Raw genomic sequence first — 26,779 nt, 5'->3', positions numbered from 1 at the left:
CAAAGATCCATAGAAACAACAACCCAGGACGACCTATTGTTTCATGCAACAATACTGTCACTGATATATTGGCTCTGTAATTCAACCACTAGTCCATAAACTTCCTTCATATATTAAGGATGCTACAGATTTCCTTATGAAGACTGAAAAACTAAATCAGAAACGTTGATTTAGCAATGATACCACCTTTGCAACCTTTGATGTTACCTCTTTGTACACTAATATACTCCACAAAGATGGCCCCTCAGCCTTAACGTACTTCTTAAACAGCAGAAACTCTAATGAACCCACTACTGGAGTCTTCACATCCCTGGCTAAGTTGGTACTTGCACCAGTTTTATGTTCAATGACAATCACTATTTACAGCTCCAAGGTACAGCAGCGGGAATACGTATGGCCCCATCATATGCCAATCTATTGGGGCAACTAGAAGGAACTATCGGCAGAACCACTGATGAAGGCAGAAGCCAAAAGCTGTAAATGTATTTTGAAATTACTCTGTTGTTAGTCTGCCTACCTTTCATGCGTGTGTGTGTGTATACTTTAAAACTACAATATATAACAAAAGTAAAAACTAGCAGCAATGTAAAGATTCAGAACACATTTCTGAATAACTTAACATTCCTGTGTGTTTTAATGGTTTGGGCTGATAGTCATTCCTCTGGCAATTTACCAGGCCTGTCTATCCTTTGCAAGTACTGTAAGGTCTACCTCTTTGGGAAGGCTTTCAGAGATTGTCGCGTTTTTGGAGATTTTGCCACCCAGTCCTAGACAGGATTATTCAGAAGGAAAGCCCTTTGAATTCAATGGGATGGGTTCCCAAGGAAACGTGCAGAGGGATTTCAGCCTTATGTTAATTTTTGTTCTTGCTTTAATTGTTACCTGCTTTGATGCTTCCCGCAGGGCAAGCTATAAACTAAAGAAGTAAATACAAATAAGGTGGCCCTGTGTCCTACTTTACTGAAGACCATCCTCTATTTGAAGAGCCCTCCAGTCCAAGGCTGGTTTAAAGTCAAAGAACTGCAAGGAGGGAGAGTAGCAAGGTGAGGCCTTGAACTTGCCCATCCATAGTCAGCACCCGGCCAGCAGATCCGGTAACAATTGTCTCCACTATGGAGAGATGTATTGTATTTCTACTTCAACCCCAGTAATTATTTCTAATTTTTCATCTATATGTATGAATTAGCATATGCAAATATTATGCAGATGTGCGCCCTCTTTTGTCCTCTTCTTTGACAGTGTGTAAATAGGCAGCCTAGATTAAGGCTGGATTTGATCTCCAGGCTGCTAGCTGGCTACACCTGTTCTCGATCAACTGGACAGCCCAAATCTTTCTCCAAGACACCTGTCACATTCCAATTAACATTTCTAGGCTGTTGGAGCTGGCTAGAGTTGTTGCTTTTCTGGAATGATCTCCCCTCGCCTCCCCTCCCTGGTTCCTGTGAGATCACTTAAAAACATGAGGATACATTTCAATTAAGTGTGTCAATACGCAAGGGACCATGTGGGAGACGTATACACTTTGGTACCAATCACACAAAGGATCAATGGGGCTCTGACATGAGATGGTCAGAGCTGAGCTTTCTCCACAGCATTTGTCTGCTTGCTGACGTGTCACCCCTAGACAGCTCATGGAAGAGAAGGGAAATATCCCAATGAAGGCATTGCTTTGAATGGCCAAGGAATGGGGATGCTCATCTCTAAGCAATGAAGTGTTCTTTTGGCAATTGATGTAAGGGTATTTTTGGTTTCGCCTTTGAAACTAAGCCTCTTGCACACTATTTTGTGCACATATGGGAATGTTGTTAATGCTTCAACCACTTCTTCTGTGACTTCCTGCAGTCTTGAAGCTTGCCTGCTCTGACACTTGGCTTTCCGAAGCTATCCTTTTTGTTTCTACCAGCCTCGTCTCTGTGGTGACAGGCATTGTCATCTTCATTTCCTACACGCAGGTTCTGTGGAATGTCCTCAGGGGCCACACCAATCAGGGGTGGCGAAAGGCCCTCTCTACCTGCACTTCCCACCTCACCACCCTTAGTTCCTTCTATGGCATGGCCATCTTCATGTATACCCAGCCAAGGAGCAAGGATGGGTCGCAAGACCAAGACAAGGTGGTCTCCATGTTTTACACTTTGGTGATCCCCATGCTTAATCCATTGATCTACAGCCTGAGGAACAAGGATGTGAAGGAGGCCATGAAACATCTGATAAGCACGAAGATAGTAGGCCTCTCCATGAGGTAGCTTTTAGGATTCAAACCTTTACATTTCATAGAGATTGAGATCCAAATAGCAGAGATCACCTGCTTTGATGATTCTTCTGATGGTAACCAATTCAAATCTCTACTTAGCCTATACCACAAGTGCCATCTCTATTTATGGTGGTGGTGGATGGATTTTCCCAGCAACAATATATTGTTGTGACAGTCCATCTTGTAATGCAAAGTATTTTGTGGTGGTTTTGTCTTGAATGGGAAATTAAGACCCATTAGGCCTTCGACAGCTCATTATTCTATGACTGTCATTGGCTCCTAATAAATGGGGTATTATGCTATGTATTCAGAAATAGTTTCACTATCTGTCATTCGAGTAGAAATGCAATACATCTCACCATAGTGTGGAAGATGGTGATCCTGATGTCCAGGCACTAAGGATGTGCTACTTCAAGGCCCCTCACTGCTCTCCCTTCTTATCTTAGAACCACACTTGGACTGGAAATTCCTTCAAACAGAGGCCACCTTCCAATGGAGGACTGACAGCCCTTCAGTTAGAGGACTGTCCTCTGTCAAGTAGGACGCATAACTGTCTTAGTTAGATATGATCCATGGGGTATGATCTACTAGGAAATTCCCCTAAGGAAGCCTAATTGAAATGAATTGCTGCTGTGCAAGAGCAGTAACATTAGGGCGGTCAACCCCCCTTCTGCTTTGTCTGGCACAAGGTTGGTAAAGCAGAAAGTGGCAGTTTCTCCGCCACTGATTCTACTTCCCCATTGTCAGGAGCGCTCTGGCGGCTTCTCCCAATAGATTCCAATAGCCAACTCAAGACACAGACGAAAGGATTTCTTTTCAAAGCTTTAATCCTTTTACAACTTAATGACTCTTTCAGATGCTAATCACCAGCGACTAAGCAAGGAACAGCAGAGTGGCCTATGCTCTGAGTAGGCAGTTGATCCCCGTTTGAAGGAGAGTCACTTGAAGAACCTGAACTTACGGGCTAGGGAGAGATCCTCCCTCTTTCCCTTGGGTCCACGGGAGGCGGCCGTTGTTTGCGCGCCAAAGGAGCGCTATGCCTCCTCTCCACGCCCTCCATCACTCGTCGCTCTTTGCGTCTGCATCGAGCATCTAAGAAGCCCCCCTCCCGCATTCCCTCACTACCCGGGCCGCTCTCTATCTCTGGAATGCTGGCAGGAGGAATCTCTGCCAGGTGCTGAGCCTGTGAGGGATGAGCTGGCCCCTCTCCCATGGATAGCTGTTCCTCCTCAGAATCCGAACTGCTCTGAGGCTCTCTGGGCTCAGTTTCCACCCTGACATCCATCCTCATACTATTGCTTCACCAATCCTTTAAATTCAAGATGATGTAGAACAGGGGTGGAGAATCGTTTCTGGCCTGAGGGCTGAAGTGGGTCTGGGAGGGCATGTAGGGGGCTGCATGTCAGCAGTGGACGAAGTCACAAGCTGAGGTAAGGGGGCTCCCAGTCACTGCTGGCAGACACATTCTTTATGAACCCCATTCTCTGTCTCTGTCTCTGTCTCTGTCACACACACACACACACACACACACACACACACACACACAGCACCCTCCTCCCGTGGGCAGTTTAAAATTACTGCTTTTCTGTGCTGCAGGTTGAAGAAGTCTCACCTCACAGCACACAGACTGTGTGATCTGCTTGCAGAGAAAGCGAGAGTACGTGCATTCGAGAGGATGCAGGCCTTGAAGGGCAAAGTCTCTCCCCCCGACCCCCAACTTGGGTATATTTCTACACCTAGGAGGGGATTGGCATCATTGACTCAATGAACAGCTTGATGTCTATATAGAAATGGAATCCAGGCCAGCCTTTAAGACAGGGGTGGACAACCTGCAGCCCTGAGGTGCTCTCTGTGTGGCCTGTGGGAGCCACGTCCACTTTCCCCAGCTGAGAGGAAAAGACTGCTGTTCTGCTGTTGTCCAGCAGTGCCAGGCTGGCAATCCCAACTGCAGTTGCTGGGGGTGAAAGGAGGGTTTAGCCTCCCCCATTTCCCAGTAACCCGAAAGCAGCCAGGATCACCGGGCGGGGGGGCGGGGAGGCTGCTTCCCCAGTGGCCCCACCCATGTGTGTGTTTGTACACAAGTGGCCCCAACCCACCGCCTGGCACTGCAAATAGTCCTCACGGTCAAAAAGGTTGCCTTCCTCTGCATTAAGCAGCTCATGTGCATTGCTGCAGGAAGGGAAGAGGCTTCTTCTATCAAGCCCTGTTCTAATTCCCTCCTGCTGGCACAGCTGGGGTGGGGAAAAGGGTGGCTCAGGCCTCTGGTTTGTTTGCTTTTTGCTTTCTGGTGTGTGTGTGTGTGTGTGTGTATAGAGCTCCGTCTCAATGGGCAATTTTAAGGATGCATATACTTAAATATATTTTAATATGCCAGCGAACACTGGCTGCTTCCCTCCCATGCCCTCCCCTGGAAAAGATTTTAACTCGTATTGACATTTTCTTTTGCTTTCCTAGGACCTCTTTCTAACCTTGTGCATGTACCTGATAATGCACTATGCCTAGGCCCAACCCCAACTCCACAGAGGGTGGGAACGTGACCACCGTGACCACGTTCATCCTCCTGGGCTTCACAGAGAAACCTGAACTGGGCCCTGTCTTCTCGGGTATCTTCCTTCTCCTGTATGCACTCACAGTCTTGGGAAATGGCTGGATGGTCACCTTGATCAGAGCTGAAAAGCGTCTGCACACTCCCATGTATTTCTTCCTCAGCAACCTCTCACTCTTGGATCTTTGCTACTCCTCAGTCATTGCACCCAAGGCATTGGAGGTCCAGCTACAATGGGGCAAGGCTTCCATTTCCCTACCAGCTTGTGCCACACAGATGTTCTGCTTCACCACCCTGGTGACCACAGAGTGCTTCCTCCTGGCAGCCATGGCATATGACCGCTTCCTGGCCATCTGCCACCCATTGACCTATGCCTTGCTCATGACCCAAGGGCGCTGCGTCTGCCTTGTGCTGGGGTCTTACAGCTGCGGCCTAGTGGGCTCCGTCATCCAGACCAGCGGTGCTTTCCGGTTATCCTACTGTGGCCCAAATCGGATTAACCACTTCTTCTGTGACATCCCTGCAGTCTTGAAGCTTGCCTGCTCAGACACTTGGCTTTCCGAAGCTATCCTTTTTGTTTCCACCAGCATCATCGCTGTGGTAACAACCACCGTCATCTTCATCTCCTACATGCAGGTTCTGTCAAATGTCCTCAGGGGCCACACCAATCAGGGGTGGCGAAAGGCCCTCTCTACCTGCACTTCCCACCTCACCACCCTTAGTCTCTTCTATGGCACGGCTATCTTCATGTATGCCCAGCCAAGCAGCAAGGATGGGTCGCAAGACCAAGACAAGGTGGTCTCCATGTTTTACACTTTGGTGATCCCCATGCTTAATCCGTTGATCTACAGCCTGAGGAACAAGGATGTGAAGGAGGCCATGAAACATCTGATAAGCAGGAAGACAGTAGGCCTCTCCATTAAGTAGCTTTTAGGATTCAGATCTTTACATTTAAGTTTATACAGACTGAGATCCAAAGGGCAGAAATTGCAGAGATCACAAGAAATCTCTATTGAGCCTATACCACAAGTGCCATCTCTATTTATGGGACTGGTGGTGATGGTGGTGGGTGGATTTTCCCATCAACAATATATTGTTGTGACAATCCATGTTGTAGTGCAAAGTATTTTGGGGTGGCTTTGTCTTAAATGGGAAATTAAGACCCATTAGCCCTTTGGCAGCTCACTAATCTATGACTGACATTGACTCCTAATGAATTGGGTATTAAGCTATGTAGTGCCGCACTCTCTGTGTGTGCAGAGATCAACACAGCTGCCTGGATTTTTGGATTTTCCTTGGAGGCGTAGCTATGGAGACTGTCATGAGAAGTGCCTGTACTTCAAAATTTACCAGTGCTAGTAATTCACAGATTGGAACGTCTTCAATGTTTTGGGGGGAGATCAGATAATCCTTATTCAAGGGTAGGCATTAACAATTTAAATCCTTCTTCTCTGAACTATTTCAGTTCTTCAGGACTTGCCTTGAAAATTAATTATTAGGCCCAAATACATACAAAATAAAAACATGGATGGCAGGGAAAGGAAGAGAAAGAGATTTCTTTTCTTTCACACTCAAGGTATTCAAGAGCCAATCCTCAGAAACAATTCTGGTCCTTATTTTTGATTTGCTAATGGGACCCTATAGAAGTCTCCTCAGAACTAAGTCCCATTGAGTTCAGGTAAGTGGGTACATGATGGAAGCCTTATTCACACTGAACACAAAGGTTCACAAGTTATACATCAATGCTGGAGAGAATCCTGATTAGAACTACTCTGCATTGATTTAGTACCATGTGCTAGGAGCTGTATACGCTGAAGTAGAAGGCAGCTATCTGAAAATGCTAAATACACATACAGAAATAGATGCTGTATGAAGCATCACTGAAGTGACACAGGGTGCAATCGTTAAGAAAAATCTTGTGGCTTCCTTGGGTTTTGAACTATTTCGTTTCATAGAGCAAAGTTTGTGTTTAGAACCCTTAACGTATGAACCCTCTTCTTTTCAGGAGATATTTTGCTTCCAAATTCCAGCCATCCAAGACAGTGGTCTCCAGACATTATTGGACTACAACTCCCATAATTTCTGACTGTTGGGTATGCTGGCTGGGGATGATGGAAATTGTAGTCAAAACCCTGCAGACCCAAGGTTGGGGAAGGCTGGCCTAACAGAGCAGAGACTTCTTGACCGCAATTCAAGACTTTTTCCCAGCCCTGGAGGCCCACTGAAGCCCATTCCAATGATTTTGGGTTGTTTCCAATGTTAGTCCTAGTGAGAGTAGACCCACTGAAATGAATGTGCAATTAACATTGGATACAATCCTTTTCATTTGCATAGGCATTTCTTTGGTTAACGATTGATTCTATTTTTTGGCTATTTCCCTCTGGGGCTGTCAACTGATTTAAGAATTTGGAATTGAAAAGATAAACTAAAAGTTATTTAGGGTGCAATCCTATGGCTGCTAGTCAGCAGCTAGACAGCTATAGGATATGTCGGTTCCCAGGAACTGACCTCGGAGCCCACACTCTGACATTGCTTCCCTGTGTGAACTGACCTTCACCCACTCCCGTGCTACCTCATAGGCAGCGCAAAATGGCCCCACACTCCAAAGAAGAGTGCGGAGCGGCAAAAATGGGTCGTTCCTTGGGGCATGCTGGGGCGGGGAAGTCGGAAATCCGGTACGACACATCCAACGTGTCACCCAGCTGCTGCTTCCCACGCTCCAACTTCCCGTGGCTAGATAGCCAAAATTGGCTGTCTAGCCAGAAATGCAAGGTGGCCACCACAAATAATCCCCTCCGCGCTTCTCCTGCCCTGCACTGGATAGGTGGTCGCCTCCAAGTTTGGAGGTGGCCACCCATCCCAGTAGGACTGCTCCCTCCATGTGTCAAAACCAGATGACATTTAAATAAATCTCCGAGGTTTATACTGCAATACTGTAGAAAGTGTACATTTTGATTTACACTATAACAATGAATGAAAATAGCAGTTGATTGATCTAATTAAAGTTTACATCCCTAATTTTATTACTGCTTTTAAATGCTGGCTCATATGTTGCTTTCATAACTGATATCTGAAGGGACACACCATGACAATTTTTTTTTTTTTAAATAAACATTGGGCTTGATCTAGACTTGGTTCCCCTTGATTTTAATAGGTGTCTTCTAAGTATGACTAAGCTCAGAACCAACACATTTTTCTGCAGTAAAGCTTCAAGCTGTAGTTGTAGCACTGTAACATGCAATTGATACACTATAAACAATGCCCCATTGAAACACATTTTTTATTAAATGCATAAACAACCATGACATACATTTAAAGCTTTTGAAACAGTTCCAACAGGCTTAAGGCCTGTTCTAATTATTTCAGAAACAAAGGAGATGTTCCTGATTCAGTAGTCAAATCAAAATGCAATTAAACAAAGTTCAGAGGTTTGCACAAGCTATTACCCTGTTAGCCTGAAAATCATTTGATTTTTTTTTGGCCAGCTTTGGTTCTCAATATTTGCATCATCCACCTCAACAAAATGCCCTGTTCTGTATGACATCTACCCACTCACAGGAGAACCATGACCATCACTTCACAATAAAAGTGCGAGATAAAAAACAAAACAAAAAAAGGGCTGTAGGTTCAAGGTACCAGCAAACTGTGGGTTGGATCCAGAATCCGTGAGAGGAAGCGACCTTCTGCGAGAGTAAGTGCTCTGTGCCATCTAAGGTCCCCCCACCTGATTTTTGAGGATCCCCCCTCCTGCCCACACCACAGTTCCACCCCATTCAGCAGGGTCTCCTGACTTCCTGTGTAGCATTTTGAGGGGGGCTTTAGCGGCTGCCGTGGGAAGGAAGACACAGGGAATGCCACTTCTACCAGTGCAATTGATCCAGTCTAACTCTGGATCCAATCCAGATATCTCAGATTCAAATTTTACATCAACAAAAAATAAACCAATGAAAAACATTGGAAATGTATTAATTTCCAACACAAGTTTTTAAATCCATTCTCTGTTACTATTTACCCTTTGAGCTATTCACAGAAGTTGGACTTAACTTTTCTTTATTTCCTTCCAAATGTTTAGCCCAAGCATCAGATGTATTCTAGTATAGCAGAAGGACTTTCAGGAACACTTTAGCCCCATATTTCCCTGATTTACAGGCCACTGCACACAACAGTGCAATCCCTGTGACAGTGTACAGACCGTTATCTGTTAACCCACAAACACGTATTTTGTGGTGTTGGGAGCTTGCAGCCAGTTGGCTTCCCAGTGAATTCATACTTGGCAAAAGCCACTTGTGTGATCATCACAAAAGAGAGGAGCCCTATGCAAGCATTCTTTTCTTCACACCACTAGAATCATGTGCGGGGAGAGCAGGGATGTGTTGCATCCTCACTGCCCTCACGTTGGGAGGGCAATGCTGTGCAGCGGGAAGCTGCTGTAATCATGGAGGTACTCCTCATGCAATGCAGAACTCTGACTGTGCAGGGTTCTGTCACATAGAGAGCCGCCACAAGGACCGCGGGGTCCTTGCTCCAGGCATTTGTCTCCAACGTGTGTGTGTGTGTGCGTGTGTGTGTGAGGTGACAGGGGCAGCGATTGGGATGTGGAGAGGGGTCAGAGCTACTGAGTGCATCTTCACTCTCCCCATTTCAAGAGGGGAACACTTGAATACAGTTAGCGTATACCAGTGTACAGGGATTGTTCTTTTAAACTTTCTGCATCAGGGTTCAGCTGTGTAGGGATGTCAAGTGTGAAGTGACCTCGTGTGAAGGTTGTAACACAGCTTCAGAACAAAGCAGACAACTCTGGGGGTGATGAGGATAGTATTTAAGTCCTGTGCATTAATAAACTCCTCCACCTACGAATAATTAGGACATGCCTTTTCCTCTTCGGGCTGACACTAAAGAAATGCTAAAGCATAGACCTAGGCTGTGTGTTGAAGTCACCTGAAAATATACACAGATTCCACATTTAAATTTTATATCTCTTAAAAAAAACCCATGAAAAATATTAGAAAAGCTTCCCTTATTCACTGTCACCAGAAGGAACAGAGTATTTACTTTGGTATAAGAAGAGATTTGTAATGGCAAATCAGAGAGCAACATTTCTGAAAGGTGGAAAATGCAGAATGTTTTGGGTGACAAATATTTCCTATCTCACAGGAAACACTTACAAGGACATAATTAATCCCTAGCACAAATCATGTGCGGTGGAAGTAGACTTAAATGTTCAAACATGACTGCTGCAATCACCTCACCAGATACAGTTCAGACATGACTGGAGCAGACCAGGTTTTGAAGGCATGTGTCACTTGGGCCATATTCCTTAATAGGCAGCAAGCCCAGAAAGGGCTTGATTATTCCCTTCAAGGAAACAGGCACTTAAGTATCTTCTTTTACTGCATGATGAGATGCAAAGGCTCACAGAAAGTACAGATCTGCCATAGGTCAATGCATAGAAGAGTTGCCCCACAACCACCACACTCTCCCCCGCGCCCCACCACACTCCCCAGTGATGTGCCTGACAATCTTTCATGACCATGGCATTGCAGTCAGTGGTTAAGCATTTGACCTTCTGGCTACCAGCAATTCTATTCAAAATGGCTGCCACCAGAGGTGTGGCGGTTTGCTGAGTTACCATGGAAACACAGAAGCCTAGCTCCAAGTTAATAGGCAAGACCTCATGGCTGGGGGGACCCTCTCCAGGGGAAAGGAGAAATAGCAAAGCCTGGGCCTTGGGGTTGATGAGGCACCCTCCTCTGCTATGTCACCCAGGAAGCTAAACTCCCAACTATTTCATCTGCCCAAGGGCATGTATGGCTGCATTTTCCAGCACTTCCACCTTCTGGCCTTCCTTTGCTGGCATCACCACATGGTTCACCATCGCACGCGCCACTGTCACCGTGGGGACAGACATTGCTGTGGGGAAGACGTGGGCTACCACTCCTAGGAACTTCCTGGCCACCCACTCACTAGGCCGAGATTCCTTACGATCACACAGTAGCACCCTGGAGGAGAAGACAGAATGAGGAACTTTGTGAGGTACCTAAATCTTATTGCTGCTCAAAATGGCAACAGCAAGAAGGCAACAGACCTCAGATGGGGTCTTTTAGCCTAGAAAGACACTACTGAGGAATAAGTTGGTTGAGGAGAGGACAATGTGGTGAGGTGGAGATCGCTAGAATTTCTGGAGACACCAAGACCAGAGAACTGGATAATTGTCTTGGATTTAAGATAGTGAATAATAGATTGTGTTTTTCACACAGGGCTCATGCCACTGCCACTGGAGTTATCCCTATGCTGCTCTGGGGATGGTGGCACCCACGCTGCTCAGGTACAGTGTAAAGAGGCCATTGTTGGACTGAAAGGAGTCCAATGTGACCTGTTGCATTCATAGCCAGCATGGTATGGATAGGAATGTTCAACTTGAACTGAGAAGATTAGGGGTTAAATTTCTGCACAGCCATAAAACTTAATGGATGGCCCTTGAGTGAGCCACTCTCTCTCAGCCTAAACTGTCTTACAGGGTTGTGGTGTGGGTTGCACCACATCGCCATATATGCCACTCCTTTGAAATGGATAACACCCTCTTACTCTTGATTAATTAAGCCAAAATAGCTTCTTGAATCTTAGTTTATTCTGCATTCATGACAATTACTGTTGATTCGATTCACTATCTCACATAAAGCTGCCCCTGAAAGAGTGGGAAAATATCTGTTTTACCAACTTCCCAACTTCAATTATACCTATTCAAAAGGATGGGTAAAGCACACAGGGAGGTAACACAGCTTTCTCAATCCTGGTGCCCTCCAGATGTTTTGGACTTCGTCTCCCATCAGCCCAGGCCAGCAAGGAATGCTGAGGGTTGTGGTCCAAAACATCTGGAGGGCACCAAGTTCAGCAAAGGCTGGCGAAACCAATCCACGAAACCAATTCAAACCAATGAACTGGCATTATAGATACACCCCTGGAGACCAAAGTGGAGTGGTCCGTTTGCCCTATAAATGGGTCATGCTGGGATGGAGCCTGTGCACATCCACACTGTGTACTTTCAGCCCTACTGTGTAGTAGCCAACGGAAGGAGATTTGATAAGGTGTTTTCAAGTGATGGCCAAACAGGTACTTGGGGCGTCTTGTTTTACTGCGTGATGGGAAGAGAAGGTTCAAACAAGGACAGATCTGCAGTCTGTCGAGGCACAGGAATGCTCCCCACAACCAGCACAGCCTCCTCCGTGGTGTGCCTGGCAACGTTTAGTCATCTCCGCATGGCAGTCAGCACTTGAGTGCTTGCCCTTTGGTCGCACCCACCCACTTCGCAATACTTACGCTGGCCTAAATATGGAGCAACGCTCGAACCCAGCTGCTTGGACTCTGGCCTCCGCTTCACCCTGGTGGGCAGGGAAGGAAATCAACTGTAAGGAAATCTCTCTTTCTCTCTCAGATACACACTTAGAACTCAAAATCCAATAGAGATTTCAAAATATATCGAAGGGAGCTTCCAAAGACCAACATCTAGAGGCAGAGGAGACATCCTCTCTCACACACCATTATGATTCCACATCCAAAATCACAGACAGAAAGGGGCTGGCCTGCATACTCCCTAAGGGCTGAAGTCCTCTCAAACGAAAGACTCCTCAGCCAAGAGTGCTCTGTCCTATGAAAATGCATGCTACTGCAGCCAATGAGGTCCAGCAAAGAAGACCGATACAGGGAGACAGCAGAGTAGCAAGGAGGTTTAGGGTTATTGTCAGTGGCATATGAGGACATAATGAGCCAGATGTGACATTGGTGGAAGCTGTGATGGCAACATTATGCCACAAAGGAGAGGGATGCCCCCGCCCCCAGGACAACCCCTCAAATCTGCAAGCCTCCCTCCCTATTTTGGCAGGAATAATTAACCTTACCCCTCTTTGTATTTAACCATGGACACTACAAAGACCTGGTGTTGCTTCTGTTTCTTGAGTGTAGTGGTTGCAGTGTCAGGTTAGGGTGGAGGAGACCCAGGTTCAAATCCCAACTTTGCCATGAAGCTCCCTGGGTGAACATAGACCAGTCGCCAAGTCTCTGCCTAACTCACCTCACAGGGTTGTTGTGAAAATTAAATGTGCATGCCTGTGTACGATCTATATTGCTTTCAACTCCTTGGATGAAAGATAGGATATGAATGTAATAAGTAGTAAAAAGTAGTAATTCGTTTTATCCCTTCTGCCAATAATCCAGAATGGCTATAGAATGAAAAACAGTCACTAGCATCTGCACAGGAAGTTAAGACCTAGAACCTGGGTATGTAAGGGCAGAACTGGAAACAGCTGAGAAACTAGAAGACCCTCCTGTCCACTGAGCATCTCACCTTGAAACCCACTAAGTGGGCCCTCACCCACCAGACAGACACACCTTAACCTGGAGGTACAAGAAGCCACTGGAGTTATCCGCACCCTTGGTTGACTGTAGGACGAAGTGGCGGCATCCACCGGCTTTGGCTAGCTGTGCCGAGTGCTCGACGTAGTCACGGTCGACGCGCACAAATCCATCCTGGGAGGTGGGGTAGGGAGAGGGAGTAACGTTGGGAAAATCCGCTCTGTCCCAAGTGCCTGGGGCGAGTCAGCACAGATTTAAAGACCATTCGTCAAAAGATTTCATTCATTAGGTGGCATGTAGCTGAACAAATTCAACCAGTGGGAGACAGGCAAGGCCGTATAGGAATTGGACTAGGGAGACCTGGGGTCAAACCTCCACTCAGCCTTGAAAGCTGGGTGAGACAGTCATTCTACCTCTGTTTAGCCTACCTCACAGGGTTGTTGTGAGAGAGAAAAACAGATAGCCCCATGCATGCCGTCCAGAGCGCCTTGGAAGAGGTGTGGTGCACATATGTAATAAATAAATAAAACTTGCAAAACCTTTGCGTCTATTCCCCCACCCCACCCCCGCCGCCACCCAATGGCCAGCCCATTCCGCCCTCCCCCCAGTCTCCCAAGCCTTCCCATTTCAACCTCGCTATGCTCAGACTGAAAAGGCAAAGAAAAGAGACCATCTTGCCACACTGGCCCCTTCCACCAAAACTTTAGGATGGCCACCAATCCTGCACCTCCTTGCTCGCCCCCAGTCTCTCCCCCTCCTCAGTTCCTCCCGCACACTGGAGGTCGCCCAGCTCTCCCACCAGGCCGGGCTCCTCACCGCTCCGGCTTTGGCCCTGGTTGTCCCCAGGCAGCAAAATCCAACGGCGTGGCCTCGGAAGGCGGCAGCAGAGTCGTCCAGTTTCTCGAAGTCAACAAGTTCTTGGGACTGGGGGGGGGGGGTGTCCGAAAGAGAAAACCCAAACAGGAAAGAACCCATTAACGATCCAAGTGGATGAATGGAGCTTGGAACAAGTAAGCAAACAAGCAGTGACCTTTCTTTGGGTCCCAGCCCCCCACTCCACGCCCCCAAAGAGAAAAGATTCTCTAACCTAGAAGCCTTAACACAACTCCAACATGTCTGGGAGTCAAGTGAGATTACTCATTAGTGAGGGAAATAGCAGGCAGTATCCAACACTTCCAGCACACTCCCGGTTGGACTAACCAATGGGAAGATCCATTCTGAGAGCACAGCTGAGGCCATCCAAGGGAGAGGAAGCTGCAGCCCTCCCTTCCGCTGTGTGCATGAACTGCTGAACTTTGCAACTAAGGACCTATGCCTGAATTTGCTTTTCTCTTCCTCCCTCCCAATCACCTTTTCTTTTGTGTTGTGCTTTTCAGACTATCAGCCTGTAGGGGGACTGTCTTAAGAAACATTTTTGCCTCCTCCTCCTCCAACTGTCACCACCAGCAGCCATTCCAGCAGGCTGATCAGAGTGAGATCAGGGCCATTCCACCGGCCCTGCTGGACGAATTATCTTTTTCCTCTTCCTTCCCCATTCCTTTATTCCTTATGTGTCGTGTCTTTTTAGACAGTAAGCCTGCAGGCAGGGACAGTCTTCTTCAATTGATTATATGTAAGCTGCTCCAGGAGACTTTTTGGCTGAGAAGCAGCATAAAAATACTTCAAATAAATGGATAAGTAAATTATCTTTGTAAGCTGCCTTGGGAGCCTTTTTGGCTAAAGGGTGGTATAAAAATGCCATAAATAAATAAGATGGCCCTGGTTCCAACTAGCAGCACTGCTTTTCTTACAATATTTTTCCACTGTTTTAACTTTTGTGTAGTTTTGTTTTCAAATGTCATCCTGTATACTACTTTGGCAACTGTAGGAAAAATAAATAGTGGTTTATAAATTCTGTTAAAACACACAACAATGAACATTTGATTCCAGCAGGCATTTAAAAGATCTTGCTTCTTTTAGTTGGCTTTTATCAGTCTGCTGCCTTTTAATTGGATGGGCCTGGTTTATAATGTTTTGAATTATGTCAGCTGCCATATATCACTTAAATATTTATTATTATTATTATTAATTTGATTTGTGATATTTATATACCACTAAATATTTAAAAAATCCCCAAGTGGTTCACATATAAATATTAAAATCACATTTAAAACAAAATATTAAAAACACAACATTAAAAGCAATTCCAATTACAATAAAAGCAATACAAGATAGAACAGCATGATTAATTTAATTACAGCCCTGGGAAAGCCTGGGTGAACAAGTGTGCTTTCAAGAGGTGTTTTATAGATGCCACATTTTCTACCTTCCAAACTGCACGAGGGAGGGTTTTCCAAAGGGTGGGTGCCACTACCGAGAAGGCCTACCGTTGAGGTATTGAGTGGTGGCACTCTGTTAATTTCAGAATGACCAGCAAGGCCTCCTGTGATGTTCTTAAAAGTTTCCTGGGTATGTATAAGGGAAGGCAGTCTGCTTGGTATTGAATATTGAAGTTAGAAGCTACCTTGAATATATTTGATAGAAAAGGTGGGGCATAAAATTATAGAAATGAATGATAACAAGATGTATGAGCTGACCAGTGTGTAATCCTGACCAGTGTGGTGTAATCTTGACCAGTGTAATCCTAACCAGTGTGGTGTTGTGATAAGAGCCAGACCAAGAGTGGGGAAGAGTCAGATTCAAATCTTCACTCAGGCAGGAAGCTCACTGTGTGATTTAGGGCCAGTCACCAACTCGCAGCCTTCACAGAGGGAAGTAATGTGTGCTGCGGATTGGCAACAGCATCACCCTGATGTTGTCAGGGTTGGAACTGAGCCCATAGAGCCCCAAAGCAGCTCTGATTCTGAGGAAGAGCTACAACCCATGGGAGAGGAGTCCGCTCGTCTTTCAGAGGCGCGGCTGCAGGGAGAGGCCCCCTCTCCTCGCATTCCTGAGAGAGATAGTGACCCTGGCAGTGAAAGAGCGGCAGATCGGTTGTTGCTAGACGCAAGGTGCTGGCGCAGAGAGAGGTGCGAGGTGGAGGGCGCCGAGAGGAGGTGCTCAGCCCGCTTGGTGCTATGGGAGCGGCTGCGTCCCGATGCCCCACGGGTAAGGGCGGGAGCCTCCACTCCTAGCTCGTAAGTTTCAGAGTTTTCCCGCCCTCCTCTAAACGGGGACCAACTGCGCAGATGGAGCTTAGGTTACTCTGCTATGATACACTTCGCAGTTCCTTGCTTATTCGCTGGCAATTAGCATCTGAAAGAGTCATTAGGTTGTAAAGGAATAAAGCCTTGGAAAGAATCCCTTCTGTCTGCGTCTTGTCTGGGCTACTGGAGGGGACTTTAAGAGGCAACTAGGGCGCTCCTGACAGATGTGCTGTCGCTCCGCTAAATTGGCCGTGTAGATTGGGCCCTTGTCTCTTTTAGTTGGCTTTTATATGTCTGCTGCGTTTTAATTGGATGGGGGTGGTTTATAATGTTTTGAATCATGTAAGAGGCAGCACATCACTTACATATTGAAGTTGGAAGCTGTCTTGAATATTTTTGATCCAAAAGGTGGGGCATAAAATTATAGAAATAAGTGATAACAAGATGTAAGAGCTGGATATGTAACCCTAACCAACGTGACATCGTGACAGAGCCATATTCAAACCTTCACTCAGCCAGGGAGCTCACTGTGTGATTTGGGGCCAGTCACCAACTCGCAGCCTAATCTACCTCACAGGGTTGTTATTAACATAAAAAGGGGAGGGGAGGAAGAGGAGAACCACAGATGCAGCTTTGAGTTCAACATGGGATAGAAGTGTAATAACAGTACATTTGAACAGTAAGTAACCATCGGAGGCTGGCTTTGCTTTCATACCACGTTGGCGTAAAGCGGCCCTTCCAAGTTCAGCTTTCGGCGGCCGATCAGCGTCACCCTGGAGAACACTTGCTGTCGCAAGATCTCAGCTAGCAGTTCTTTCCCAGTTTCGCCAGAGGCACCCAAGATGAAACAGGACTGGTTCTTTTCTTGGAAGGTCTTTCGGAGATTCTTCAGTTCTTCTGGATTGTGGGCAGCCATTCTGCTGGCAGGAGGCAACGGTGGGGAAAAGAGCACATTTAGTCAGGCAAGGAACGCGCCATGCCAAAAGCCTGACGTGGCACTTGGCAAGGTTTGGAACAAGCCAGTGCTTAATTTCTAAAAATAAACGCCCCCTGCCCCCCCGTCAGCATATAGCCCATGACCATCGCAACTGGGCGGGGGTGGTGGTGGGGTTACTCCTATTGGCGTATCCTGATCATACTACTCGTGGGATGTATGGCCCGGAGATCGAGCAAGCCCTTTGCTCAAATGGAAGGCTGCAGTCCTATGCACACCTGCCCGGGAGAATGTCCCGTTGAACTCAGTGGGGCTTCCTTCTGAGTAGAGATAAATAAGGTTGCACTATCAGGCTAACAATATGCATTGCAGTCCTATGCATGGCTACTCAGAACCGAATTCAGTGGGACTTTCTCCTAGGAAAGAAGAGAACGGGTGTTCCTTATTTCCATTGTGTCTACTGAAGATTTCTCAGTCTAGACATGATCTACTCTTCTCTGTCAGTTCTATGAAGTAGGACATGATTGCAACATGTGGTTATTGCAAGTGCCGCAACTGCAGTATTTCCCATCCAGATACCCGTCACCACCCTGAATAGGTATCAAGGTCGTCCCCATAGAAAGGCACAAGCCGTTCCCAAGCCTGTCTCCAAGACGGGGTCCCACCCTCTTGATGTGCTGCACGATTCTGTTCTCACGGAATGTTTCCTTGCAACAAGCCCATGGTGGAATTCCCTGGGGGAAGGGGCATTAGTTAAGATGGTAAAGAGAAAAGGAGGAGGAGAATCTGTTGCTGCTAGCATAGGGCAGGGGAATTGCTAGGTACTTGAAAGATCAGGGGCACAGGCCCATGACACAAGTGTGTGTGTGTATGCAAATTTAGAATAACTAAAATGTATTCACAGTTCACCAAAGTTAGCAAAAAGAACAGTGAAATCAAATGCACCCCTCCCCACACACTAAATAGTGATAGAAAATAAAATATACCACACAGATTAAAGCCTCAGCATTCCCTGCATCTAGGGACCTCCTCACCTCTTCAACACCTAACTTGATTATCACTTTATGAACTTTGGTTTGAGTCTGAGAACAGCACATTTTGCCTGTGCCTAGCACAAAACCTCCTGGGCCAAACTATCTGAAATTTTGCAGGTGGGATTTCCTCCAGGGGAGCTGTGCGTCCCCCAACTTTCATGCACTTCTCTGCAACCAGTGAAACATTATAGCTTTTTGCTTTGAGAGATTTCCTTGAAAATGTCAAATTTCACCTGCACCTTGCACAAAAACTAGTGGGCCAAACTGTCTGAGATTTAGCAGGTGGGATGCTCTACAAGGGGGGTTGCACTCCCCAAATGTCATGCACTTCTGTGCAAGCAGTGGAAAGTTATAGCTCTTTGGTTTGAGAGTTTTTGTGGAAAAAATCAAATTTCACCGGCACCTAGCACAAAAACCCCAAGGCCAAATTAGCTGAGATTTGGTAGGTGGACACCCCTCCAGGAGGGCTGAGAGTTCCCCAAAGGTCATGTATGTATCATGAAAAATTAAAAAATTATGTCTATTTTTGTTTTCCCATGCATGTCAATGGGAAAATGCCAAAAACGAGTGATTCAGATGTCCGAATCTTGTTTTGGATTTAGATCCGAGTCAAAGTAGATGGGATCTGAATTGGTCCAAAGTGAAGTGGGGACTCTTCAGAAGGTCCGAAGCGGCATCCGAAGCAAAGCAGGGGGCCCGTGCACAGCCCTACAACAATCCCTCCTCATTCTACCATCCTCCAGCAACTCTTCATAAAAACAGAAGTCATGTTTTGTGCAACTCTCCTCTATCTCCTCCTTGTTATGCACAAGCTCTCATTATATCTTCCGCCCCATAACTTCACTTGTGCCAAGACTTCACCAGGATTCAGCCAGCAAGTCTGTTTTCAAAACTAGGGCTACGTTATGGCAAAACTAGTCTGAGCATGTACTAAATGCCTTTCCCTCACCACTGAAGCTAAAGTTCATGCAAAATGAAAAAAACACAAATGGCAAAACATGCATCAGACTGAGCTGAAAATCTTCCAAGGAATACAAATGTTATTGGTAGTTCCCTTTCAAAGAAAATCAAAACATAAAGGCAGATACCACAAAAGACTCTGCACCTATTTTTCTGACATTGGGTAGGTGTAATCCCCTCCTAAGGGGCTACTATGCCAGCAATTATCATCCAATTTTGACCAAGAGAAAAAAGTCACAATGTTTTAATTTCCAAACTGCTGAATTGGGGTCTGAGTTGGGGGTGGGTGCATACTTCTACTGAATGTAGATATGTATATACATATGTATATGTATACACACCCATGCGCCCGCGCACTCACACACACACACACACACATACACAAGACGAGTACACTGATCCCCCTGGTTTGACTCAGACATCTTTCTCTCTCTCTCTCCCTCTCTCATGCACATTTGTGTATGGGGCTGTGCCCTGGATCTTTTGCCTAGTAACACCCCTGGATAAAGCCCTGGTAGATCTGCAAATATCAAAGGAGCAGGAGCCTCCTTCGGCTGAACCAGTCATTCCTGCCCATGGAGCACCCACATGCTGATGAACTGCTAATTAACTTATTTTTCAAAGCCTTTGCTCTGAAACTCCAAACTCTGATGTTTGTTTGCAGTGAGACAGACGGGAGAGGAACGTGATTTCCAAGCGAGTAAGTGGACTTGGGACAGAAGGGCTTGGTGAATCTAAATACTGAAGGAATAGGACCTTGGATGTAGATAGGGCCTGCTTCTGCCCCTGCCAAACAAGTACTTAAGGTGGGGCTGCCAGAGGCAGTGCCTCGGCGTCGTGCCTCAGCGTCGCGCCTCAGCGTCGCACTTGGAATTGCATGGAACAGCACCTGAAGACCCACCCACCTGCCTCTCCAGAGACACCAGCAGCCACAGATACCAGCAGCAAATAGCAGCGGCAGAGGGCAGCAGCTTTAAAGACCAGGGGGAAAGGGGCAAATGTAGATTTTAACTGCTCCTTCTTAGCTGCTGTTCTCCTTTATCTTTTATATTATTTTACACTGTTGTATATTTTATGTCCTATCATTTTAATATGTGGCTGGGAGGACAATTGAGCAACTCGGTGGGTCGGGGAAGTGCCACCATCACGGGAAGGGGGAGGTATGGCGTTGGGGAATTCACAGGCCAGCTGAGGAGAACAGGGGCTAGACACCTTACAGCTGTCCCCTCTTCTGGTTCTTCCCCCAGCCTGATGGTTCCTGGCATCCTTACCAGTTTGCCCTCGGGTCTGGTGGTGCTGCTGCTGAATGCCAGGTCGGCCCAAAATAAAATCTCCCTCATCCATGACTTGATTGTGGATGAGGGGGCTGATCTGGTATGTATTACTGAGACCTGGGTGGGGGAACTGGGTCACTCTCTCCCAGCTGTGCCCTCCTGGGTACTCAGTGCAGCACCAACACCAACTCGAGGGTCGGGGAGGGGGGGTTGCCGTGGTCTATAGGAATTCGATTTCCCTCTCTAGGCGTCCTGCTCATTCGAGTGCCGATCTTGAGTGTTTGTACCTTGTGTTGGGTACCCGGGACAGATTAGGGATTCTGTTGGTGTACTGCCCACCCTGCTGCCCATCAGACTCCCTGCCTGAGCTGACGGAGGTGGTCTCGGACTTGGTGCTGAGGACCCCTAGGATGATGGTCCTGGGGGATCTCAACTTCCATGCTGAGGCCGCTGTATCCGGGGCGGCTCAGGACTTCATGGCCGCCATGACAACCATGGGGCTGTCCCAACATGTCATCGGCCCAACGCATACAAAAGGACACACGCTTGATCTGGTTTTCTCGACTGGGCAGGAGGATGGTGATCTGAAAGTGGGTGAATTAACATCTGTCCCTTTGTCATGGTCAGATCACTTCCTGCTGAGGTTTAGACTCCTGGCAGCCTTCCCCCTCTGCAAGGGTGGGGAACCTATTAAAATGGTCCGCCCCCGGAGATTAATGGATTCCGATGGATTCCAGAGGGCTCTGGGGGATTTTCCTGCTGGTATGGCTGGTGCTCCTGTCGAAGCCCAGGTCGCTCTGTGGAATGCAGAGATGACTCGGGCAGTTGACACGATCGCGCCCAAGCGCCCTCTCCCTCTGAGCAGAGCCCGGCCAGCTCCTTGGTATACACCTGAGCTGAGGGCAATGAAGCAAGAGGGGAGACGGCTAGAATGCAAGTGGAGGAAAACTCGTGCTGAGTCTGACCGAACACAGGTAAGAGCCCACTATCGAGCCTACTCTGTGGCGGTGAGGGTGGCAAAGAGACAGTTCTTTGCCACCAGCATTGCATCTTCTCAGTGTCGTCCAGTGGAGCTTTTCCTAGTGGTTCGCGGCCTGTTACATTCTGGGCCAGGGAGAGAGACGGTGGAACCCTCGGTAGCACGCTGTGACGAGTTTGCATGGCACTTTGAGGATAAAGTCGCTCAGATTCGTCATGAATTGGACACCACCATTAATGCAGTTCCATTGGTAGAGGCGTTCAGAGCACCGTCTGGTCCAGTTTTATTGGATGAGTTTCAGTTACTGAGGCCTGAGGATGCGGACAAGGTGCTTGGCCAAGTCCGATCGACCACTTGTGTGCTTGACCCTTGCCCTTCATGGCTTATTAAATCAAACAAGGAGGGGATGTCCGGCTGGGTCCAGGAGGTTGTAAATTCCTCCTTGAGAGAGGGAGTGGTGCCTGCCGCTTTAAAAGAGGCGGTAATTAGACCACTCCTGAAAAAGCCTAACCTGGACCCAGAGGATGTTAACAATTATAGGCCAGTGGCCAGCATCCCCTTCCTGGGCAGGGTGCTTGAGCGGGTGGTTGTAGGCCAGCTCCGGGCACTGTTGAATGAAACGGATTATCTAGATCCATTTCAATCGGGCTTCAAGCCTGGTTTTGGAATGGAAACTGCCTTAGTCGCCTTGTGGGATGACCTCTGCCGTGAGAGGGACAGGGGGAGTGCGACCCTGTTGATTCTCCTGGACCTCTCGGCGGCTTTCGACACCATCGACCATGGTATCCTTCTGGATAGGCTGTCTGGATTGGGAGGTGGAGGCACTGCAATGCAGTGGTTCTGCTCCTGCTTGGATGGCCGACTCCAGAAGTGTTGCTGGGGGATTATTGCTCTGTGCCATGGCAATTGTGCCATGGTGTTCCACAGGGCTCTATTTTATCCCCCATGCTGTTTAACATCTACATGAAACTGCTGGGGGAGGTTATCCGGAGGTGTGGGCTGAGGTGCCATCGATATGCGGATGACGGGGACTGGCCAGTGAGCTCATATTATGCCAGTACTTTTTCAGCTGCACTAGCTGCCAGTCCATTTCCGGGCCTGATTCAGAGTGCTGGTATTAACATTTAAAGCCCTTAACGGCTTGGGGCAAGGTTATCTGAAGGATCGCCTCCTCTCATATATGCCTGCCCGGACCTTAAGATCATCCTCAGCGGCCCTTCTCCATGAGCCCCTGCCAAAAGAAGTGAGGCGGGTGGCTACTAGGAGGAGGGCTTTTTCTGCTGTGGCACCCCGGCTCTGGAATGAGCTCCCTAGTGAAGTTCACCTGGCACCTACATTGCATACCTTTTGGCGCCAGGTGAAGACCTTTTTATTTTCCCAGGCATTTTAGCATTTTAGCTTTCTAGACTTTTAGCTTTGCTGTTTTAAATCTGTATTTTAAATTCCTGCACTGCTGCTAGGTTTTATTGTGTCTGTATTGTTATATTGTGGTTTTAATGTTCTATATATTTTAAATTGTTTTATTGTGTGCTGTTTGGTTTTAGTTTTTGTGAACCGCCCAGACAGCTTCAGCGATTGGGCGGTATAGAAATGAAATAAATAAATAAATAAAATGTAGTGTGTTTTCTGACATGCTGAAAATAATAGATACAGTGGAGCGGGTCCCCTAGTAGGGTAACAGACCATCTTATGCCATTGAAAAGAGTTTGGGCCACAGGAAAAAAGCCCCAAATGGTGTGGGACAGGTTACCCAAAAGACCTCCTTCTCCTGCACAAGCCTGCCCAGTTCTTGAGAACTTCTGGAGAGGCCCTTCTATCAACACCGCCGCCTCCAGAGGCTGGTTTGGTGGCGAGCTGAGAGAGGACCTTTTCAGTGGCTGCTCCCAGACTGTGGAACTCACTGCTCAGGGAGGCAAGGTTTGCTCTTTCTCTGCTGTCCTTCCACCAACAGGCAAAGACCACTTTATTTAAGCAGGCCTTTAGCCTGGAAGTGGGTCAGGTGAGTTCGGAGCTGTTTTTAATAATACTTTGTTCTGTAATTGTTATGTTCTAACTGTATTTTAACTTTTTTTTTTTTAATCAGTTTAAATTGTTTCTGTAAGCCACCTCGAGTGCCATTTTTTGGTGGAAAGGCAGGGTACAAATGAAATACAATAAAATTAAATCTAAACATAAATAAAGAAAAATAATTGATATGAAAGCTTGTATGGTTGGGTGGTGGAGGCTGCCCTTGATGCAGGAAATGCGCCTCGTGCTCTGAGCGAATGTTATGATGTTTCCTATCACTTGCAGGTGAGTCCATTTGCACCATGGAGACTGAAAATCAGGAGCAGAGGCATTTGACAGCACCCCTTGGCCTGCCGCTTCCCTCCCTGACTGGATGTCTGGCTTATCTGACCACCTTTCTCTGTCCAGGATCTCCATCCCTGGCACCCATGACTCCATGAGCCTGTTTGGGGGCTCAAAGATCCGCTGCCAGAGGTAGGCGCTTGACGCTCAGCTTGCTGCCGGCATGCGCTTCCTGGACATCTGCTGTAAGCTCAAAGGCGGCCATTTCCTGATCTACCATGTCAACACTTTCCAGAAGGCCACCTTTTTGGATGTCCTGAAACTGGGCAGGGGTGGTGTATGGCTCGATCTCTGGGCCATACATCATACTACCCATAGGATGTATGGCTCGGAGATCGAGCAAGCCCCTTACTGAAATGAAGACTACAATCCTATGTACACCTCCCTGGGAGAATGTCCTACTGAACTCAGTGGGGCTTCCTTCTGAGTAGAGATGGATAGAACTGCATTGTTAAGCTAACAATATTGCTTGCAGCCCTATGCATGTCTACTCAGAAGGAAGTTCCACTGAGTTATTTACTGCACTTATATCCCACCTTTTTTTCCTTTTGCAAGGAACCCAAGACTGTTTACATGATCTTCCTCTCCATTTCATCCTCCCACCAACCCTGTGAGGTAGGTTAGGTTGAGAGTCAGTGACTGGCCCAAAGTTACCTGGAGAGCTTCATGGCCGAGTGGGGACTAGAACCCAGATCTCCTGAGTCCCAAGTCCAATATTCTAACCACTGCACTACACTGGCTCTCACCAGTTCAACAGGACTTACTCCCAGGGAAGAGGGGAAAGAATCCCAACTGAAATCCAAAACTGGATGTTCCTCATTTCCAATGGAAGCTGGTGGTCTGATTTCAGTGAGGCTATGCATCCATTCTGGGTTTCAGTCGGAATCAGCCAGAACTCTAAGGGAGCTATCCAAGGTGCTGAATCCATTTTGGGCATAGGGTTCAGCACCGTGGATAGGTCCTTTAGAGTTTTGGCTGGTTCTGACTGAAACCCAGAATGGATTCATCCAACACAGCTGCCAGAGTACTGGTGGGGGTGAGGCGATTCGGTCACATAATGCCTACATTGTGCCAGCTGCACAGGTTACTAGTGTGTTTCCGAGCCCAATTTAAAGTGCTGGTTTTGACCTTTAAAGCCGTAAACCAAGTTACTTGAAGGACTGCCTTCACCCATATCAGCCTGCCCGCACTTTAAGATCAGAAAGGGAGTCCCTTCTCATCTGCCCACCCATGAGAGCAGTTAGGTGGGTGACCACACGTGAGAGGGCCTTCTCCGCAGTGGCCCCACACCACTGGAACAGGTTTATGTATGTATTTAATTTATTACATTTATATCTCACCTTTTTTCCTCAAGGAATCCAAGGCGGCGTACATAGACCTCCTCCTCCTCCATTTTATCCTCACAACAACAACCCTGTGAGGCGGGTTGGGCTGAGAGTCTGTGACTGGCCCAAAGTCACCCAGTGAGCTTCCATGGCCGAGCGGGGACCAGAACCCGGATCTCCCGGCTCCCAGTCCAGCACTCTCGCCACTACACCGCACTGGCTCAAGGCGCCGCTGGAGGCCCACCACGCTCCGTGGTTGCGGGCTTTTCAGGAGGCCTGGATCAAGCACGGTTTTACTGCGGCCTTCTCTCGGTGCGACCGCTGCTGCTGCTTCTGTTGCTGCCGGTACCGCTGTTTTGCCCTGCTTAGGTTTTTACCGCTTTCAATATTTTAACTGTTTTCCTGTGTTTTATTTTCGCGAGCCGCCTTGGGAGGGCTTCCGCCTTTACGGCGGCCGAGACATTTCGAGAAAGCCAAGAAGTGGCGCGCAGCCCAGCGCCGCCGGCGCCACCAGCCTCCACCGGACAGCCTTCGCTCCAGAGGCGCGGCGCCGTTCTCGGCCGCTGCCTGCCGTCCTCCCGGGGCAGGGCGTCCTTCCGCGCGCGCGCCGTTTTGCCGCAGGCGGCGGCAACGCTGCCTGCCCGCCCGCCCGAGCGGGGAGCGAGGCCAGCCCGTGGAAAGGCGCCGGCCGGCGCCGGGACGGCTCCCGCCCTCCGCCTTGGCTGCGCGACCTCCTTGCCGGGGGATGCCCGCCCGCCGCCCGCCGCGGAGTTCCCCGGGGAAGCGCCCGTAATCAAGCCGGGACAGAGCAGGAGCGGTCGCTCCCGGTGGAGCGGAGGGCAAGCGGAAGCCGCCGCGCCGCCCGGCCACTCACCTTCCGCGAACGCGCAGGAGCCGCCAGCAAGCAGCCGCCCAGCCCGGCTGCTTCGCTCGCTCTTCCGCCTCTTGCGGAGAGGCCGCGCCCGCCGGCCTGCTGCGTCGCCGGTGCCGCGCCGCTGCCTGGAGTTTGCTGGCGGCGGAAGAGGACTGAGGCGGGCAGGGGCGGGCTGCCCTTGCCCTTGCCCGCGCGGGGCGCGGGGGACGAGCCCGGCCCGCCTTCGTCCCCTTTGTTTTTCCTCAGGCGTTGGACGCTCTGGGCACGCGTTGCGCTGCTCAGGTTTTCGATTTCAGCTCATGGCCAGTGGAGGCTGGCAGCTCCGATTTCGGTGGGGCTGCGTCCTCTCTGGGTTTCGGGCCAGAACTCTGCAAGAACCAGCCAGAACTCTGCAAGAACTACCCAAGGTGCTGGACCCGAGCCACAAATAGGTGCAACGCGTTGGATAGCTCCGGCGGAGTTCTGGTTGGCCCTGCCCGAAACCCAGAATGGAATGGATACACATCCCCCCTTCGGAATCGGAGCCGCCAGCCTCCACTGGCTTGTGCTGTTTTTGTGCGGATGGGCCTTCTGTTGTTTTAGGTTCTTGGTTTTACTTTTATTTCTGCATTTTTACTGGAACCGGGTAAGCTGTGGGTTGACTCCAATGTAGGTCCTCCTTAGATTAGACCCACTGAAATGAACGGGACCTAAGTGAAACTGACATTGACTGGATAAACCCATAGTATTGTTTAATTGGAACTGGAAATAGGATATATTGAAGGGCAGACGCTAATAAAA

The 26,779-nt window shown here is 48.1% G+C and overlaps 2 protein-coding genes across 5 annotated transcripts; one reads left to right on the top strand and one right to left on the bottom strand.

Annotated features, from left to right (window-relative positions):
* Nucleotides 1-4,928: 4,928 nt before the first annotated feature.
* LOC146353429 (olfactory receptor 9S13-like) lies at nt 4,929-5,723 on the top strand. The gene has a single exon (XM_084832248.1). The coding sequence runs from the start codon at nt 4,944-4,946 to the stop codon at nt 5,721-5,723; it is 780 nt and encodes a 259-aa protein (XP_084688374.1). The 5' UTR covers nt 4,929-4,943.
* A 2,178-nt stretch (nt 5,724-7,901) lies between these two features.
* On the bottom strand, nt 7,902-26,265 carry LOC146353428 (protein HTATIP2-like). 4 transcript variants are annotated; one of them, XM_084836405.1, is made up of 7 exons: nt 26,000-26,126; nt 25,141-25,486; nt 16,986-17,190; nt 13,962-14,069; nt 13,182-13,319; nt 12,114-12,175; nt 8,058-10,795 (listed from the first exon to the last, which is right to left on the bottom strand). In XM_084836405.1, the coding sequence occupies exons 2-7, from the start codon at nt 25,191-25,193 to the stop codon at nt 10,579-10,581; spliced, it is 783 nt and encodes a 260-aa protein (XP_084692531.1). In that variant the 5' UTR covers nt 25,194-25,486; nt 26,000-26,126; the 3' UTR covers nt 8,058-10,578. The 4 variants fall into 4 exon arrangements, with proteins under 4 accessions (XP_084692533.1, XP_084692534.1, XP_084692531.1 ...); XM_084836407.1 differs by lacking the exon at nt 25,141-25,486 and having other exon boundaries at nt 7,902-10,795; nt 16,986-17,187; nt 26,000-26,265; XM_084836408.1 differs by lacking the exon at nt 25,141-25,486 and having other exon boundaries at nt 8,057-10,795; nt 26,000-26,265.
* Nucleotides 26,266-26,779: the final 514 nt, after the last annotated feature.

This window comes from Heloderma suspectum, chromosome 2 (assembly GCF_057233095.1).
Source record: "Heloderma suspectum isolate Gila_16-S chromosome 2, 16-S_ref, whole genome shotgun sequence".
Taxonomy (NCBI): domain Eukaryota; kingdom Metazoa; phylum Chordata; class Lepidosauria; order Squamata; family Helodermatidae; genus Heloderma; species Heloderma suspectum.
This window is presented reverse-complemented; position numbering and strand designations above follow the sequence as displayed.

Excerpts from the sequence above, each read along its gene's own strand:
- LOC146353429 (XM_084832248.1), top strand. The coding sequence starts at position 4,944 with ATGTATTTCTTCCTCAGCAACCTCTCACTCTTGGATCTTTGCTACTCC.
- LOC146353428 (XM_084836405.1), bottom strand. The coding sequence starts at position 25,193 with ATGGAGGAGGAGGAGGTCTATGTACGCCGCCTTGGATTCCTTGAGGAA. Across the intron at positions 14,070-16,985 it reads GGCCGCTTTACGCCAACGTG|TCCCAAGAACTTGTTGACTT; the intron begins GTATGAAAGCAA and ends CCCCCCCCCCAG. Across the intron at positions 12,176-13,181 it reads TCTTGTACCTCCAGGTTAAG|GGTGAAGCGGAGGCCAGAGT; the intron begins GTGTGTCTGTCT and ends CCTGCCCACCAG.